This window comes from Helicoverpa zea, chromosome 24 (genome assembly GCF_022581195.2).
Source record: "Helicoverpa zea isolate HzStark_Cry1AcR chromosome 24, ilHelZeax1.1, whole genome shotgun sequence".
NCBI lineage: Eukaryota > Metazoa > Arthropoda > Insecta > Lepidoptera > Noctuidae > Helicoverpa > Helicoverpa zea.
In genome coordinates, this window is record NC_061475.1 from 610,131 (window position 1) to 630,470 (window position 20,340).

General features: G+C 36.0%; 2 protein-coding genes across 2 annotated transcripts; one reads left to right on the top strand and one right to left on the bottom strand.

Moving 5' to 3' along the window:
* Positions 1 to 615: 615 nt before the first annotated feature.
* LOC124642496 (homocysteine-responsive endoplasmic reticulum-resident ubiquitin-like domain member 2 protein) lies at positions 616 to 14,186 on the bottom strand. The gene is made up of 4 exons (XM_047180960.1): positions 13,677 to 14,186; positions 5,753 to 6,201; positions 3,623 to 3,853; positions 616 to 3,023 (listed from the first exon to the last, which is right to left on the bottom strand). Exons 1-4 carry the CDS (start codon positions 13,809 to 13,811, stop codon positions 2,792 to 2,794), a joined length of 1,047 nt encoding a protein of 348 aa, XP_047036916.1. The 5' UTR covers positions 13,812 to 14,186; the 3' UTR covers positions 616 to 2,791.
* Positions 14,187 to 14,598: 412 nt separating this feature from the next.
* Positions 14,599 to 16,745, top strand: LOC124642497 (mediator of RNA polymerase II transcription subunit 20). The gene is made up of 4 exons (XM_047180962.1): positions 14,599 to 14,860; positions 15,081 to 15,223; positions 15,559 to 15,818; positions 16,457 to 16,745. The coding sequence occupies exons 1-4, from the start codon at positions 14,847 to 14,849 to the stop codon at positions 16,664 to 16,666; spliced, it is 627 nt and encodes a 208-aa protein (XP_047036918.1). The 5' UTR covers positions 14,599 to 14,846; the 3' UTR covers positions 16,667 to 16,745.
* The last annotated feature ends 3,595 nt before the right edge of the window (positions 16,746 to 20,340 follow it).

Sequence of the window (20,340 nt, forward strand, 5' to 3'; positions counted from 1 at the left end):
TCTCTAGATTCTAGCATAGTTTATAATGTAAATAACTATTTCGAGGTTAGGTTTCATCTCTCATTGTTTTTTAATTAAACTAGTATACTTACATGGAAGTTTTAACATTTCTAAATTCAGCTGAACAAAAATCTTTATTTGATGCCAAAAACTTTCCCAGCATTATGATATCAATTCTAGGCAAATTAGCGCTGTTTGCCTTGATAAATCCGGGCTCCATAACTCGTGTTATAAACAATTAATTAATTAAAAACAAAGATCGCAGTGGAAGTTCACAATAACGAAATGTGCCGTTCGCGCGCTTTCGCGCGAGTTGTTTTGAGAGATGACGTCACGAGCTCTGATTGGTGTTCAAGATATCATGGCGGATTGCCTTATTTCGTAATTTTATTTTATAAAAATACATATTAATCACATTATTAATAAAGAAAACAATGCGCGTTTTATATTCCAAGCTTCAAGTTTAATTTAATAAATATATTATTTTAATGATTTTTGATTACTGTCATCATGCCTATTCTAAATTTCATGTTTCTGGTCTCTTTGATATAGACGTAAATAGAAAGTAAAAATCTAATTTAGGTTGTTTCAGTAGGAAAAAATAAAAAGCTAATGTAATGATAATTTTGTACATTTTTAATACAATTTTCACGCTTACAAAGTTTACTTAATCATCTTAGCAATCGCTACCAGAATTACATAGTTTGATTCCTCAAAGTTCTATTGAAATGGGAACAATTGCTTATATTTATCTGAAACTTTGAATTTTCGCCAAAAAGCGTAAACGTGATAGAGCTTTGAATAATATACGTCTATGTTACACTATAATTACCAAGAGTATATACAAAATAATATTTGGTTTCACATCAGTACACCGAAATTTGTTTAGAACTATGCACAACTATTATTCTTTGGAATTACTGTACACATTTTCAGTACCCATTATAAATTATTTTCATTGTAACATTAAGCCCAAAAGGCTTTACAGGTATTTTTACCGACTTCAAATATTCAATTTGCTTTAGTGCAATAGTTTTGACCAACTTCCAAAAAAGGAGGAAGTTCTCAACAGATGTGGTAGTTTGTTTTATATAAAATGTGTACAGCAATCCACAACAATCTTACACCAAACATGCTATAAACTAAAAATTTAAATTATCTCACTAATAATATTATAAAATATGGTTACTTCATTATTAAATACACGTTATTCACAAAAGCGATCTTTACTGGTTTTGGTTATTTTACATCAGTGGTGGTTTTACAAACAAAAAATATCCTGAAGAAATACACGTATAGAACCATTTCTATCTTATTTATTTTATCTCCCACCCACCTCTAGACCCTATATAGTTCAAATTAATATATCTCATCATATTCCGAGCCTTTTCCCAACTATGTTGGGGTCGGCTTCCAGTCTACCTGGATGCAGCTGAGTACCAGTGTTTTACAAGGAGCGACTGCCTATCTGACCTCCTCAACCCAGTTACACGGGGTACCAATATCTGGTACTCTTAAAAATGTTTATGAACGAAGTTAATATGTTTTTTTTTTGTAATTCCACCACTGATTAAGAGCAATTACTTCAAGTGATATCTAAAGTTTAGAGGCATCTTTCACCACATCTGGATAAATATATAACTTCAACTTCATTTACTAGGCAAGTAGGCTTTATCGATACTTATCCCGAGGTAGTGAATCTAGCCATAAAACTATAAATTTTGATAATGTCGAATTTTCGAGTTACTTGTATGGATTTACAGTTATTTCACCAAAATGTTATTGATATTTTCATTATAATCTTTTGTAGTTGGTACAGACTCGTATGAAATAGTGTAATCACAGCAATAGTTATCGATACTTTATGTGTAGAGAAAACATCGACATAAAAAATCTACGAATCTTCTTTCGCATCGAGTTTTACTCAAGCTAGCTAAGTATTGTAGAGGACTCTAAAATAAAGCGAAGTTTTCGACAAGCTTCTTCAATATTACATCGCAAATTTCTTTTTAAAATAAAGGCTATTTTTGCGATCTATGTGTCAAGTACACTTCGCAATATTCAAGCGTCACTATATTTTAGCCGAAATTATAAGTTTTATATCGCTATTTCTTGCTTAACCCGCTATGCTAACTAAAATGCTTTATTTCACACTGGATTTTTAATTTAATTTATTAGAACTATCCTATAATTAAAGTTTTGTTTATCAACATTCTGACATGTTTTAGTATATTATGTTTATTGGAAATCTCTCGCCCGTGTATCTAAACTAAGCTATAGTGAAAGCCCCATTAGTATTTTCGCTTTATCTATAATTGAAAAAAAAAGCTCATTTCTGCTTTGTTTTTAATTGGTTTTACGTCGCTTAGTAATTTAGTGAAGATGACGCCACTGAACTCATGCAAAGGTTTTTGTTTTCCAATATTCTATTCAACCTTAAAATCGTATTTCGTTCATGAGCCCATGAATCAATGATATTTAGCAAGATCTTTGCAGCAATCCACCAATGAGAAGCAAGGATTACCACGCAATAGTTGTTCATCCAATCGCTGACGTTTATTTTCTTCACCCAAGTAACTTCTTATCAAACTTCAACTATCATTCAGGTATCCAAGATCACACAAACTTTCTAGTCCAATCCACAATACGAAACTCCTTAGACCTACCCTATCACGGAATCGTTGAAACTCCCAAAAAAACCGTAACCGCCCGCAAATTTTAGCTTCTATACAAATTATTTTTACGTCTTAAAGACCGAATAACTCCGTTTAAACCTCATCTAGAATTAGTTTTAATTCGTGTCCGGGATTAGGGATGCAAAGAATGATGTGAATATCATCCAGGTAACTGCTAGGAGAGACTGTTGGTTCTCGTTGTTGGTCTGTTGTGGTACAGACTCGTCTGGGTTCGGTTGATTCGGTTGCTCCGGTTGGTTTGGTTGATTCGGTTGGTTTGGTTGCTCGTTGCGTCGCTGGTTGTCGGCTGGGTTGACGTGTAAGTCACGGAAGAAACCCACTTGGTGGCTGGAATAGAAAAGTTAAATTATTTAAAATAAGGTATATAATTACAGTTTTCAAAGTTCTTCAAAAACGAAATGCTTTCAGAAGAACAAAAGTTTATAATTTGCTTGTCTATATAACACTGCTACAAAAGACGATATCACAAGACAATTTCGAACTTACAATATGACTGAAATCTAAAACGTCTTGAGCAAGTTGTGATCAATGACCGTGCTTATTCGAAGCGAATGAGAAGGGAACGTTGCAACACGCGAAAATCTATCGCTCTGCTACGAATTTAAAATGAAGTAAGTAAATCAGAATCATTTTGGTTTCAAATAAATAAGGACAAGAACTAAGAAAATAACATTTAATTAACTGCAAAGTATGTTAAATGACAGCCAGAACCTACAGTTTAACGTGCCATCCGTAACACAGTCATTGGGGTCCTAGATTTACTTAGAAAGTACATACAAACTTAGAAAAGCTGCATTGGTACTTGCCTGACCTGGAATCGGACCCACATACTCATACTTGAGAGGTTAGTTCTTTACCCTCAAGGCCACCACGACACTGTCGCGGGCTGATAGCGTATTATTATTAACTATTATAAGAATACTTACAGATAACCAGCGGCAGCCAAGAGCATGACCAACAGCAGCCTCGCTGGGCTTCCATACAGATACACCAATGAGAAGAGTATGGCAAGCCGTGACGCGGCATACAAGTGGTCCAGCCAGTCTCGGGCTGCGAGCGCCTCTTCGGGCTCCTCGACTGGGGCCGGGGCTTCGGCGGCTGGGGCTGGGGTCTCGGCCGGTGTGGGGGCTGCGGGGGCTGCGCCTGCTGCTTGCCACCTGGAATTTTTGGAGGCGAGAGTTAATTTTTGGAAAGAGAAGGATCTTTATATAAGGTAGGTAGCTTTTCCATATTTTATGTATCTAATCTAAGTGTAGGTTAAATAATAAGTTTGCTTTCTTCAAAAATCTGGATGAGGATGTACCTCAATATATCGGAAACCCAGCAAGTAGAAGTATAAGAATCCTCGGAATATTGCAAGTCTGGGAGTCGAGGGCGAGTGCTATAATTATGTCTTTGAAGTATGAATTTTACAGACTTCTCCAAATGAAAACAGTGTGTTGATTTTGATGCATCCTTTTAAAATAAATTACAACCTGAAACCCGAACGTGTCCACAGATCATTTGGGCCATTTGATGTCCCTAGAGGAAGTAGATACCTAATGGATATCCCACGCAATCTTTTAGCAAATGTGTAAGTACTTCTCCAACACACATAGTAGGCATCATGCCAAGTGCTAATGACACGTGTTTACTATTCGCGGCTAAATTATCTTAATTACTTATTGTTTTGTGACGACTCATTAAGAACACGGGTCGGATAGGATAGGTTGGGATCTGACAGTTTAACATGTGGCCAGCATTTTACCAACTTTTTTGTGGCCCACAGTTTAATCGAATACTGATGAATAGCAGCTATTTTATTATATACCATCTTCCTAAGACTCTAATTTGTTTTGGGAACCAAATAAAATATCTATCCTCCGAGCCTTTATCCCAACCATGTTGGGGTCGGCTTCCAGTCTAACCAATGTTTTACAAGGAGCAGCCAAAGAGGGAACCAAATAAAATTGGTTGCGAAATTTAGATTCCTCGTGCTTAGCGGCACAAGAACACACTACATCATGTATGTAACGTGATTTTTTTGTAATTTAAGAGTTATTTGCGATTTTACGTCACCCTTCGATGGACCATTCTGTATGGCTATAAGTGAAAATGTAATAGACGTGAAATGTAGCTCGCTATTTAGGTATTTTCTACGCGAGTGTATTTTTATGTCAAGGGAGATAAGCATCAATTAATTTTTTTATAGGCTTGCTAAAACCACCTGATAAACAAAATACTTTTTGTTACTTTTTGTATGTTTTTCTAAGATCTGGAACTACCAGAAAGTATTATAGTAAAGTCCTTGAAGATGGTTAATAGCAATCGCTCTAATATCCCTAGATAAACAAAAATAAACAAAAAGTCTAAATCTACAAGAAAACAACGTGGTTCAACGATGAGTACACCTCAAATCACAACTAGTCCTAATATAGGAAAACAGGAAATAATAATAGATTTCATGGTATAATGACCGTATTCGAAGTAATCAAGGCCTAGCGCAGCCACGACAAAAAATAGCGCAGTAAATCTACTTGCAACATTACACGAAAAGATTTGAACGGAACGTAGGAAGATATTGCTTTCAATTGGCTACTAATACCTACAGGCATTAAAATTGAAAAGTGTAGGTCTAAAAGACCTGATAGCTCCTTGATAAAGGGAATCGCTATACAGTTATTTTTAATGGGACATAGTAAACATTCATACAGGAACAGGGCAGGAGGAAGATGTAAACATTCATACAGGACATTTTCGACTTGTATACTATACTTCTTCAAACATGAGAAGATATAAATATTACTTCGTTGACTGTTTTGTCAGTTGTCAGTTGCGATATGACATCATCATGTTTTATAGGCAAGTCTGTTTGCCCAACTGTTACGCTTGAAAGACTTTTATGCTTCAGTTTTTCAATTTCAAAAATCAATATTGGTTTGCATTTTCGCAGAGAAATTACTTTTACTCATATATCAGAAGATGAATTAAATATTATTTATATAACTACGGTATGAATTCTAAGCAGTTCGATGCAATTTTATTCAAGTTAGTTTTAAAAAGATTGAATAACTTACATGTTAGCATACTGCTGCATATACTGCAAATATGCTTGCTGCATCATCATCATGTGATTGGCCAACTGCGCCGGGTCGTTAGGCACCGGCAGGTACCCCTCCCCGAAATTGTAATTAGGATACGGGGGGACCCTGCCGTAGTTATTCACGAAGGAGGTCAAATAATTCTGCATCTCTACATTATGGTTCTGGTCGTTTTGCCTCGTCTCTGGTCTGGGAGGTTCGGTGGTGGTCACTCTTTCCGTCTGGTTCGTGGCTTCGGTTGGGACCCTTCGGCGGAGTCCGTCAGTGTTCGGTTCGGGACTCACCGCCTCTATTCTTCGGGTCGGAGTGCATACTAGATGCATTGTATGAGCTATCTGGCTCTCATATGTTCTTAAAACATCTTTTAATATCGTGTTGTCGTCTAAAAGCTGACCGGAGTAAATTATTTTCTGTTCATCTGTGCCCTGTAACAAAAAGCACAAAATTTTTATTATATGCCGTAGCAATCAAGCGAATTATTTTTTGAAAACTGTGACTAACTTGAAAATCTTGGCAACATGATTGCATAAACAACTAACGAGACTTCACAATGTTATCTTTTATTCTTATCAACAAAAAATGCCATTCGTTACACACTGTATTTATTGTTTATTTAAACTATATGTTTCATTTAACATGAGTTGGTTGGAACCATAAAACTGAAGTCATGATATTAAAATTGTTGCGTTTTTGTCGCACTTTCCGCGGGTTTCCTAATTCCAGTTTCAAGGTTAAAGATAATCGGCCTATCTACAGCTGATGACGTATTGTAAATATAATCAGTTCGCCAAACAAATCTGTGGTCTTTTAGGTTTTACGATGTTTAAGAAACCTGCTAAGTTAGGTCATATAGATCATCGATATAAACAAAGGTTTCAGCGATTATTAAATTCTGAAAAACCGGCCAAGTGCGAGTCGGACTCGCGCACGTAGGGTTCCGTACCATCCAAACTAATATTCTATATATTTTTATGGATATCGAGCAAAAATGAGCAAAAAAAACACGTTTGTTGTATGGGCGCCCATGGGATCCAGAAATATAGCATCTGTGAAAATTTCAACTCTCTATCACGGTTCATGAGATACAGCCTGGTGACAGACGGACGGACGGACGGACAGAGGAGCGAAAACAATAGTTAAAAAAAAAACAAAAAACGTTTTACCCTTTGGATACGGAACCTTAAGAAAGAGTTTCAAGCATATCTTTTAAACTTTGCAATGGCAATATAAAGCATTCGTTCTGGCTGAAAATATATTTTCGAGACAGATATTTTTAAACCCAACTGCAGTGACCCAGAAAGGAATTACAGATCACGAATTGAAACCGAATAAATTGACTGATAAGCCAATGAATTCCGGGGAGTATCACGTTCTATTCACATGACATTATTATGGGCAAACAGCAATTTTTTTTTGTTAGTTAAGAACGGATAATTGACGTCTTTTCGGTAGGCAAAAAATGGTATTGGCATGCTGCTAGATAGAAACCCAAGAAAGGATATTCATATACACGAAGGATTACCAAGATTCTGGTAAAGCCCCCAGAAACAGCTGTTTTCTCGAATTCCGCAGAAAGAGAAAGTTTCAGTTTAGGTAAAAAGTGCGATACCTAAGCAATTTTGCTGTTTTTATTACCTTTACACAAGATTGTATGTTATTGCAACAGCATACGGTTTTGAAAATAATTACACGCTTTCTTAAATCAGTGGTGAGCTTGTTTTACTGTTTTAGGAAGCAGAAAACTCGAATTTAATTATAGAAGGTTTTTTTTTTTTCAAATTGCGCCATTTTATTAAGTATATGCTTAATAACAGATTCCTAATTGTACAATTCTTCAATGTAAACATTTGAACAGTAGAGTGGTCACTATGTCACCTCCACTCACTGTTTATCACAGAGAGTCTAATATTTTATGGTGCTAAGAGTGACCTAGTTTTAGGCTGAGAAGGCATGAATCATATCTCAGGATCTCTATTTATTTGCTAAGGCCCATTATTTTTTTTATCTTCAACATTGTCCCATAGGATTAATTGAATGTTAGTATAACGGGAGACAGAGAAATTCAAGGGTCAAACATATTGTGCAGGGAAGCAGACCCCAAACGGTGATTGATACGGAGAAAGAGAAAATTGGTTGAATTTCATCCATTATGTAAAGCTCCCTAAGAAGAGTTTTCAGCACACATGTCCAAGCATGTGTTGTGAAACCATCAGCACTTATTTTTGTCGTAAACGCGACATTTATTACTTTGTTATATACACTCTTGATTGGGACCTGTTAATTAAACCCTATCGCTCGCTTTAATTGCATGTTATTGGTTTCCAGGTAAACACGTAACATTCTGAATTGGTGAACTATTTTATGAAGAATGTGGTGTTGATTAAACACTTGTCTTTTCATCAAATAGTATGCAAACATACACACTACATAGCATGAGACCTTTTAGTACCTACTTAGTTAAAATCAGTCTGCCAGCAAAATAAATATATGTATAAGCATGATGACAGTAATTAAAACTCATTAAAATATTATACTTATTAAATTAAAGTTGAAGCTTGGAATATAAAACGCGCATTGTTTTCTTTTTTAATAATGTGATTAATATTTATTTTTATAAAATAAAACTACGAAATAAGGCAATCCGCCATGATATCTTGAACACCAATCAGAGCGCGTGACGTCACCTTTTGGTCGACGCATTAAAAACTCGCACAAACGTCACATTTCGTATTGTAAACTTCCTCTGCGAATCTCTGTGTTTTCATTAATTAATTGTTTATAACGAGTACTATTTGAATGTAAATGTTATTAAAATCGAATATAAAATAACACGAATCATGAAGCAAGGATTGATTAGGCAAACAACGCTAATTTGCCTAGAATCGATATATGCTAGGAGAGTTTTTGGCATCAAATAAAGATATCTTTAGGATGCAAAAAAGATGTATTATGTCTATGTGTAAACTAAAAGTAACAGACAGTTGTGCACCTTTTTAGGGTTCCGTACCCAAAAGGTAAAACGGGACCCTATTGTTTTCGCTCCTCTGTCCGTCCGTCCATCCGTCCGTCCGTCCGTCCGTCCATGTTAGATTTTTCACAGATGATTTTATTTATTTTTTTTATTTATTTTATTTATTCGACTTACACGGGTTTAGCAGCCAATTACATAAATCGTAAACTTAAATTTAAAATGAAAAAAAAAAAGAACTAAAAAATACAGTTAACTAAAGTATAAAATAATATTAAAAAATAAAATAAAATGAAAATAAAGTAAAAAAAAACACGTTAGTAACGAATAATAAAATTAGAAATTGTTTTCACAAAACTTTAGGCATACTCTCATTATATGGACAAATTTATCTTCAAATATATCGCAGTCCGGGTTGGCTTCAACGAATTTGTTGATCGTATTCAACACGCGCGGTATGGGAGCCGTAGCGCGGGCTGCGGTTCGACACGGAGGCACGTCTAACAGACGATGCCTTCTGCTGCGGAGATAATTATTCGGCGTGTATAGTCGAATCAGCTCATTAAGGATATCAGGTGCATCTGTCAAACCTTTACAAATTTTGAGCATAGTTCCTATCTGGTCACACTCCCGTCTTACCGCCAACATGTTATACCCCAAACATCCCAAAAGGAACTTGGTAGGGTAAAGGTAAGGATAGTATCCGAATGTTTTCCTGTAGAGAAACCGCAAAAATGCTTTTTGCACTTTTTCTAAAAGAAGTACATACTTGGCTTCATGCGGATTCCATACAGAAGAACTGGCTTCTAATTTAGTTCGTACTAGTGCACTGTACAGAAGCTTTATGACGTTTTTATTATTAAATTCACGGGCAATGTGGAGTACAAACCCTAACCTTTTAAAGGATTCCTTGGCAACCGTTGAAATATGGTCATGGAAAGTTAGCTTCTGGTCAAATGTGACACCCAAGTCTTTCATGTTATTCGATCTTATTATCTTAGTACCATTTATTGTATAGTCAAAATAAATTGGATGTCGCATTCGACCAAAAGTCACTACACAGCATTTAGACAAATTGAATTCCATTTTATTCTGGACTGCCCACTCGTGTATGGCATTTATATCGCTTTGCATGGCTTCACAATCCGAAAGAGAGTCCACCGCACCGTAAAGCTTAAGATCGCCCGCGTAAAGGAGACTTTCTGCGAATTTTGGGACAGATGGTAAGTCATTGACCATGAGTAGGAAAAGAAGAGGCCCAAGTATTGATCCTTGACTTACACCGGAACGCGTATGGTAGGGGTGGGAATCGTAGACACCAAGCCTTACAAATTGCTGACGGTCCCGGATATAGTCGGCTAGAAGTCGGATTAGATTAGGACAGAACCCAATGGCACTAAGTTTTAAAAGCAAGATGTCATTATTGACTCTATCGAAGGCTTTACGAAAGTCAAAATAAAGCACGTCTACCTGGCGTTTTCTGTCAAGATGTTTTGATATGTACTCAGTAATTGTCTGGAGGTTGGTATTGACAGACCTCTTGCATCTAAAACCGTGTTGATTATTACGTAAATGTTTTTCAACTTGCGAGTATATTAACTTGTGAAGAACATTTTCAAATGTCTTTGCAGGAGATGATAATATAGCTATAGGTCGATAACCTTCGACGGCTGATTTATTACTAGTTTTAGGTATGGGCGTGACACGTGAAATTTTCCAGTGATGTGGATATATACCCGTATTTAGACACAAATTAAAGATGTGACATAAAGGAGCAGAAAAATGTTCTTTGAAATGTTTCAATATAAAAGCCGGAATACTGTCAGCCGGAATGCCGGAATACTGATATATTTCTGTTCCCGTTATAACAACAAATACTGAAAATTTGAATAAAATAAATAATTTGGGTGGCTCCCATACAACAAACGTGATTTTTTTTAATGGTACGGAACCCTTCGTGGGTAAGTCCGAGTCGCACTTGGCCGGTTTTTTACCATTTAGACCTCGTACAAAACCTATATTATACTAGAATCTAGAAAACTATGTAAAAACTTACATCAAAGTGATCTTCACAAAAATAATGGTGTGGGTAAAAAATACTGGGCAATATTGGTTTTGAATCTCGCCTTGCAAGTTTAAGCCACTTTTTTCGTATTTTTTAATGTGAGAAACCAGAGAAACGTACACAAATAACTTAAAATGAGTTGTTATGGATGTGTTCTTACACTGGGGGACCCCACACCACTTATACACTTTCGAATTCATATTTAATAATACAAAAAAACTTAATTATTGAACGAGCGTTGTTTACTTGCATCTTGTCAACCCAAGGCGTGACGTCACAAGTGACGGCATGACACTGACAAGCGTTTTCGCGCCGGATTCAAAGTGGACAGAGAAAAATGCAATTATTTGACAAAAAAACTTCGCATTTTTTTAAAATTAATGATTTTCCGTATAAAATAGACGTATACCTACATCATACAAAGGAATTTAAAAATTTGTCATCATGCCTATTCAGTAGAAGACCTAGGAACAAACACCCAATAGGATAGGATGTTTTAAAATCGATTATTTAGATATTTCAAGGGAGTCAATCCCGATCCATTTATAAATAATAACAAATAAACCAACAAATCCAACATGACTAATTGGTATTTTGAAATATGTGTTATCTATCATTTAAATTATTTTTATCATTAATTGCTTTATTATCACTTTCATAAAGTGAAATGTTTCACATTCATTTTGAAAACATAAGAATTGCAATTTTCTTAAATATTTTGAACATGTAATGACTGTAGTAGAACTGGAACGTTCCAGGCATTTATCAGCTTTAAAACTGTTCTACTTGCATTAAAACACCTCATTATTCAATCAACTTTTCAAACTCTTGTTTTTAGGAAATTAAATTGAAACTCTTATCTTGTCAATTGTTGCTATTATTTCTATTAGCCTTTTAAGCACTGGTACTCAGCTGCATTCGGTTAGACTGGAAGCCGGCTTGGGGGATGATGATGGTTTCTATTAGCCTTTTCCCATTTCACAAGCATTCTGAGCAAACTTCTATTTTTACTCGAAAAGAAGCATATATGTCCTTTCTCAAGCTTTAGACTATCTGTGTACCCATTTAAATTATATTAGTTTTGGCATTAAAGTAAATATATTAAACTTTAAACTTTTAACAGTTTTAGATTATTTCTGCAACTCTGGTATTTTAGTTATCAACACAGAGCCTATTGTATAACACAAATAGGTACCTTTTATAACTCAGCCACAAAGGCATGGTTGCCTGGACAGTAGTTTTTTATCTAAAACTCTTAGAATAAATAGCTTAAATTATGTACCATTCATAAGCAATACAAATTGCATTTTTATAAACTTATAGGCAAAGACTATAAAACCACTTGACTGCGCATACAGTGCCCCGACGCTCGCCAAACGTTAGTGATTTTGCGCGTACTATAAGGCTACGATCAGTACGATCCTTTAGTAGCGACCAAGTCTATGACCTGCGAACACGCTAAATTACTGAGGATTTTATTTAGTAAAAAATAAAAAAATGCCTACATGCGTGATGAAATGGTGCGGGACAAAATCCAGGACATCTAGTTACATAGCGATACATTTACATTAATTAAAAAATATGTTTTATTTTGGCTAATGAGTTAATTAACTGACCATAGCGAATGAGTTAATTAACTGACCATAGCGACGACAGAGGCAGCTGTTCCTGGTGCCTCCACAAATTACTTTTAATGTAATCGAAAAAAATAAATATTTTCATTTTAGATTTTTGAAGATTCCAGAAATAAAAGAGAAGTGGATATATACTATCAATAGTGAAAATTGGACCCCAACAAAATACAGCGTTGTTTGCTTGAGGCACTTCCCTCCCGATTGTTTTGAAAAAAATAAAACAATGCCGACGTTTATTTAAAACATTAATTCGAAAAACTCATACTAAATGAATACATTTTAAGAATCAATAATTGTCTTGTACAGAGTTCTTTTTTGTAATAGACTTATTTGATTAAATATTCTTATACGATTTTTATTGAGTATTTATTACTACGATGAAATGCATTTTATCGATATTTTTTAATTGAAAGAGAGTCATCCCTTGCTGGGCGTACTCGTGCAACTCGACCTTGAACTGACCAATAGTAGCCGCGAATAATGCCGCGTCCCCCGGCCCGCAGTGGTGAGTCGTGTTCTTAGAAGAAATTGGCGAGTGCGCTCTCTAGTGGTTATTTACTTTATGCTTATAGGAGACAGTTATAAACCTAGCACATTAGAAAATAATTCCAGCCATAGACCATTAAGAGAAGAGAGTATAAATCAAAATATTTCTAACCATAGGTACCTACCTATCAAAACTTTTATTGAACATAGAAAACAATGGTCATGGTCCTATATTATAATAACATTACGCCATTATTGTTATTGAATTTCGGAGAAATTCAAACCTAAGCATTAAGTGGGTACCTATGTACCAATACGCAGGTAGTTTCATATAACTACCTAGATGTATTTGCATCTGTAACTTATTAACTGTAGTCCTGATAGATAATTTGAACTAAATACCTATCAGTAGTTCAAATATTTGAGGAAAATGCTTCATGCGGGTGTTCAAATAGAATAATTGTCAAAAGTACATGTAGTTGACTCCAATTTGACAATTCAATAACAACAAAAACTTTGCAGCAAGAATTTTAATGTTTGTTATTTTTTTTTAATACCTACAGAATTTGGGATAACATTATCAAGCTATAATTTCATTTTGAATTCTAGAGAATTGGTTCTTTTTAATGGTCTGTATTCTGGTGGGTGTGATAAAACCAAATAAGGTGTCAAAAACCATAAATATGCCACAGATATATTTTTAGCGGCTACGTTATTTATTTAGATGTAATATTGTTGAATACTCACAGGTTTACTTGGGTAAACCTCGGACAGGTGCCCCTTCAGCTGCCGAACAGTCCAAGACGATTCACACTCGATATTCTGATCCTCGATCTGTTGATTCGGCGCCTTAACAATCAAAGTCACGTTGTTTGGTATCATCTTCAATCATCCAATTACACTCCGCTATTAGATAACACTTCTAAAACCCGTGATTTATAACACGCAACAAAGCAGGAAATAGCTCTCAATCAAATCCACAATTGACAAAAACACTAGAATTTTACGCTGACGCAATATAAAACCACGAAAGTTCTTTTATTTATCAAGCCTGTCGTCCGAATACGTAATGACCAAATAAAACTGTTCTGATGTAAATAAATACTTAGATAAATGGGGCTAGGCACTTGTCAATTTGCCCGTGAAATTATCTGTCGCTACTCCATTGGTCCAGCGTTCGATTGTGACGTCAAAATTTTGTTTTCAATTGACTATTTTACTACAACGAGTTTGACACTTGTGGAACACGGAATAGCAGTTACAAGGCTTGTTTTAATTGGTCCCAAGCGTAAACAAATATTCGTAGCCAATCAATGTAGGTATTATGGTTTTGTGGTAAATGGCAAATAATTGGAAATCTGAGATGGAAATTCATTCCCAAAAGCGTGTAGAGAAACGTCTCGTTATCTGTTGTGTATTTTTCACAGCTATTGTTCGTCATAACTTTGCCATCGAATTGGTTTACCAAACTAGTGAAACTATTACCTATGTACTTGCGAGAGCAAACGAAAAAACGCCAGGAGATACTACATGATTGTCTTTTAGAGTTTGAGTTAGACAAACTGAACCCGTTGATTATATAGGTACTGGCAAAAGGAAAACGGAAAAACGCGACATCTCTGTCATTTAAAGTGAAGTGTCAATTTCAAAGCTAGCAAAGCTGTCATTGTCAAACAAATGTCATTCAGATTTGTTCACAGGATTTGTTTATCGGCTTGTGTGTGCTGTTTTATGTTGTTCTACTTGTCCCAAATAAATCAAAATCTTGCAGTTTCTGAAACGAAAAATAGCCGCTGTAACACTGCGCTGATATCATAAAAGGCTACTTGTTATATCTTAGTGGTTTGAAGTGCAATGAAGAGTTTGTAACCTACAACACATTTGATTACAAACAAACTTAATATATCAAGCTATATAATGGGTGTAACAGTGTAAGTTCTATTATTATAATAGTCAGAAGATCATATCATCCATGTACTTCCCAACTAACTTCAAATATTTTGTTGCTAACATCTGTTGGTAATAATCATCATAAATGCTCATGAATAAAACATCTTACTAATCTAAAAATCTTAGGTCAGTAAGTCGTCTAAGGGGCGGTGATGCTAAGAATATAATAGCATTATTAAATTGCTATTATAATAATTCCAGATTACAACAGTACCCAGTCCCTGAGAACAAGACAGGGACATATGTGATAGAGCTGCTAACTAAACGGATACTGGCTCTCGGAGCAACACAGCAGGGGCAGTTCCTAGTCGACTGTGAGAGCTACTTGTCACATCCACAAATGGGTTAGTAAACATTGTAACCTTTAACTCATATGAACAGGAATTAATTTGTGCCTGTGGATGGTAACTTCATTATCCATTAGCAAACTGATTTATGAAACTGTAAGATTTAGTAATAAGATGGTCCCATAATAGTCTGCTGCTAGGCAAAGGCCTCTTCTAATATATTAATAAAATATGATGGAAAGTGATACCTAGCATGTAAAATTTTTCAGTACTGGTGAGCTTTAAAATATAGTTTTCATAATAAAATCGGAACTTTACATTGCATGCAATGTCTTTGCCAAATTCCCCCATGGTTCTATATTTTGATTAGTGCAATTTATATAAAATTCCAGGAACAACAAAAACAGTGCACATATTCCATAATTCGGAACAACCAGCATCCGTCTTCTCAATCCTTGACACCGGTACCAAGAACATCCATGTCATAGCTGATGGTCTATTCGACTTGCTGATGATGAAGTTGTCACAGAATTACACTTCTAAGAAACAAACGAAGATTGAGAGTAAGGGACCGAGGTTTGAGCTTGGCGATTTCTGCGTAAAGCTTGGTTCAGTCACAATGAATCAAAGTTTTAAAGGAATTCTTGTTGAGGTTTGTATTTTGTTGTGTTTGTGTTACACTAATATCAAAGAGCATAATTTTGTTAATGAGTGCATGTCTTTATGTGTGTATGGTAGCATAGGCATTTTTTTTTTGGTGGTTAGTTACGTGCCGTGTTTAAGTTTGACGAGGAAAAAAGAGTTTATTTTAAAGGTTTTTAAACTTTCACTATTTACAAACAATCGAGACTTAAACGTGACCGCGGTTGATATGCCGAAATGTAAAAAGAAAAATGTATCGTACCTTTAAGCATAGTATCGAATTATAGTTCGGCCATTCAGAGAATGCGTTCCTGACACGTCGCGATTGAACTGACTGAATTATAACATTCATTGATTATTGATATAATAATGTTGTTTTAATGCTCCTCAATTGTTAAAACGGTAAACAACCAGCAAAAATATTTTTATCGTAACTGCAACGCCATTGCAAAGTTACGTCGTCAGTTCAATCGCGACGTGTCAGGAACGCATTCTCTGAATGGCCGAACTATAAGTACTGATTATTTGTAAATAACTGTACCTTCTGTTTGTGTACCCCAGAAGAAAGCTAGTTGATATGAAGTCGCCATTACTCCAGCACCCCAGAGGCATTCAGTGAGCCTTACTTTATTTCCTTTCCCTTTTCAGGTGGAATATCGTCCATGTGTCACCGCGAATGCCGTATGGGGGTTACTTCGAGAGTTCCTCCAGGGTCTACTAGGACCCTCAGTGCCAGTCCAGCCGCCACAGCACCTGTTAAGCCGGATGAACGAGATCTATACTCCGATAGATACTATCTATCAGTACTTAGAACATTTTAGTGCTTATAGGAAAATTACTGGGATGAGGAGTGCGTAGTTTAAAATTTTTTGTGGATGTGTGATAGTTTTAAGTTATGTAATAATAAAATATTTTGTACATCATGTTTTGTACATCATGTTTTGTTTTTTCTTTTTTACGATTAACGAAATTAGTTTTGGCGGGAATTTGCGCCTTATAATACGTCTCGGATTAGGTATCAAAATATTTTAAAGTATTGTGCTAAACCAATTTAGATGCAATTTTTAGGTATCGCGGATATATGAAATTATAAACATAGGAATTTAGTTTTACCCACAAAGCGATTTTGGTCCGACCCGGGAATGTTGAGACTCTGGCCACAGTAGTCGCGCTTGGGGTCCACTCAGCCTACGAGATAGTTAAAGACGGACAAGTCACGATGCATTGATCCACGTTGACTTCAGCGAGAAATGTAGATACTTAAAAATAACGTGGTTTGTCTTAAAAAAACCGTGTGCAAGATCAGTGAAGTCCTAGGCGTGCCCATTCCTGAATCAGGGATACGCGATATATATCGCCTACCAGGGAAGTCCACCACAAACTCGAGCACTCCACGCCCCATTATTGCAGAATTTACAACGGTGCAGGCAAAACAATCACTCATATCTGCAGCACGATTGTTTAATAAAAATAAAGGAAAAGAAGAGAAAATTAACACCGCCATCATCGGACTACCAGGTACATCTCAGCCAGTTTACATTGCAGAGCAGCTCCCGTCTAGCACCAAAAAACTATTTTACCAAGCTCGTGAGTTTGGTAAGGAAAGAGCTTTCCAATTTTGCTGGATTTCAAACGGCAATATCTTCCTACGTAAGCGAGAGGGTGATAAGCAAATATTAATATCTTCAGAAAAATGTCTTAAAGATTACGTAGATTTAAATAAGTGACTATCTTTTGTTTTTGTTTTTAGTATGTATTTGATCATATTTTTTCTTTTTTCTTATTGTAACAAATGCACAAATCCACTCGTTTTAGTCAATCAAACATACCAAACACCACAAAAAATCCCACACCTATTCACACACACTATTTTTAACATAGCTCAATCACACACATCTATCTCGCGCATCACACTCTTCATTCTAGTACAGATTATACGATATACCATTCATGTAGACTCCAAGAACTTCACTTTCACCAATCATTCATACTCTGATGCTACTATCTTGCTTGAGTTAACAAATTTAAATGGCTACCATAAATGAAATACACAATGATCTTGACCACATATGCCTAGGAAATTCTTTCATCTGCAGTCCAGAGGATTGTTTAAACTATATTGAGTTAGCCGAAAAAAATTTAAATATAATACATACAAATATACGTAGTGTAAACAAAAACTTTAACCAACTACAAGTACTATTAAATTTGACAAAAATTAACCATGACATTGTTGTCCTGACTGAGTGTTGGCTCAGGAAAGTTAGTAACCTACCAGTGCTGGACGGATTTGTGAGTCATTCGACGGGCACCAACTCTAACCAAAATGACGGTGTTATCATCTACACAAAACTAGGACTACACAGTACTGTGTGGGAACCGAGCTTTAAGGGTGGAAATTGCCTCATATGTCAAATAGATAAAACGTTTGCAGTAGTAGCTGTCTACCGCGCTCCGTCGCTAAATTCCAAAGAGCACTTTGACAATTTCATGAACAGCTTGACTAACGTATATGATCACCTATCCCACATCCCAAATATAGTACTCGTTGGGGACTTAAACATTGACATAATACCTAACAATAGAAATGATCGCTGTTTTGACTATCTTAGTCTAAATGCCTCTATGGGACTGTTACCAACTCACTTATTTCCTACTCGGCTTGAACACTGTATTGACCATGTACTTCTAAAGTCTAACCTACCAGCTACTACACTTTTACTAGACTCATATGTTACAGACCACAAACCTGTTCTACTTAGCATCACAAATGCCAACCCAGTGCGGAGAACATCCTACTATATCACTCACCAAAATCACCAGGCTATTATGTTAGAGTTAGAAAAAGTAGACCTCTCTTTAATTTACCATACCGATGACGCAAATGAATCAATGAACATATTTATAAATATTATAAAATCTGTCATATCAAAACACACAAAACAAGTTAAAATTCCAAGGAAAAAAAGAACCATAAAACCGTGGATTACTCCTGGTCTACTTAAATGTATCAAAAATAGAGACAAAATGCATATGAAATCGAAAAAGTCTCCTGACAATTTAATTCTTAAAATTACGTACTCACGCTATCGGAACTTTTGCAATAACTTACTTAGGAAGTTAAAAATAGCCTATGAAACGAGCGAGCTTGAGAAAGCTAGTAACAACCCTAAGGCATTATGGAAAACAATAAAGGATATAACCAATACTCGCAAAATAAAAGGTAGTCCTCTTGAACTGTTAAAAATTCGAGAAAATCCCGTAAGTTCTTTAAACGATGTGTGCCACTTTTTTAGTAATGTGGGTAAAAATTTGGCGGCAAACATCACCCGTAATCATGCATCATCAATCCCTACAACAAATCTTCCCTCCATCCCAGGATACAATGTTCAGAACTCCCCTGCCCAATCCCTTGCTATACTGGAAGTAGACGAAGCCGAAATAGAGACTCTTATTCTCCAACTACGAAACGATTGTGCCGTTGGTTGGGATGGGATATCGTCCTTGCTTTTAAAAAACTGTCGCCACGTACTGGTTCCTCCTTTAACTTACCTCTTTAACCGCTGTCTACAGACCGGTGTATTTCCAGATGCTCTTAAAAAGGCTATAATACATCCAATCTATAAGAGTGGGGACAGGAACTGTGTCAATAACTACAGACCGATATCAGTTCTGCCAGCATTATCCAAAATTCTTGAGAAGATTCTCAATAAAAGTCTAAGGAGCTTCTTGGAGAAACACAGATTGATTTCTAATAATCAATTTGGCTTCCGGCCAGGGGTGTCAACAGAGGATGCTGTACTAGAGCTCACTCAATTGGTAGCTGCGAACTTAGACAAAAAGAATAAATGTCTGGGTATTTTTTTAGATCTTTCTAAGGCATTTGACACAGTTTCTGTTCCCATACTTACCTCTAAGCTGGAACTTCTCGGTGTACGTGGCACACCTCTCAAAATCTTCAAAGACTACCTCCGCAACCGCACACAATGTGTTAAAATTGAAACATCCCTTAGTAATGAAGAACTTGTGACTTACGGTGTCCCTCAAGGCAGCATACTGGGCCCTACACTGTTTCTCATCTACGTAAATGATCTTTGCAGGATGAGCCTTTCTAACTGTAAAATCTACGCCTATGCTGATGATACCGCGATTGTTGTCTGTGGATCTACTTGGGACATCGTTAAAACCAAAGCTGAAGCAGCAATGTCGGAAATAATGATATGGCTTAATTCTAATTTACTAACGCTGAACCTCCACAAAACCGTCTACATCCCATTTTCTATCAGAAGAAACACTGCACCATCACACAATTTTTCCATAACTGCCCATACATGTCAGTACCAACAAACACCCTGTCTCTGTCCTGCACTCTCAAAAACTGACTGCGTTAAATATCTGGGAGTGCAGATAGATGACCGACTCAGATGGGACAAACAAATTGATACTCTCACTACCAAAACGATGAGACTCATTCACATAGTAAAAGCTCTGCGGGAATCTGCAAGCCCTAGCACACTAAAAATGGTATATTT

Coding starts and splice junctions, on each gene's coding strand:
- LOC124642496 (XM_047180960.1), bottom strand. CDS start 13,811: ATGATACCAAACAACGTGACTTTGATTGTTAAGGCGCCGAATCAACAG. Junction 6,202..13,676: donor AGGTTTACCCAAGTAAACCT/GTGAGTATTCAA, acceptor TTTTTGTTACAG/GGCACAGATGAACAGAAAAT. Junction 3,024..3,622: donor TTGGCTGCCGCTGGTTATCT/GTAAGTATTCTT, acceptor TTTCTATTCCAG/CCACCAAGTGGGTTTCTTCC.
- LOC124642497 (XM_047180962.1), top strand. Junction 15,224..15,558: donor CTTGTCACATCCACAAATGG/GTTAGTAAACAT, acceptor ATAAAATTCCAG/GAACAACAAAAACAGTGCAC. Junction 15,819..16,456: donor TTAAAGGAATTCTTGTTGAG/GTTTGTATTTTG, acceptor TTCCCTTTTCAG/GTGGAATATCGTCCATGTGT.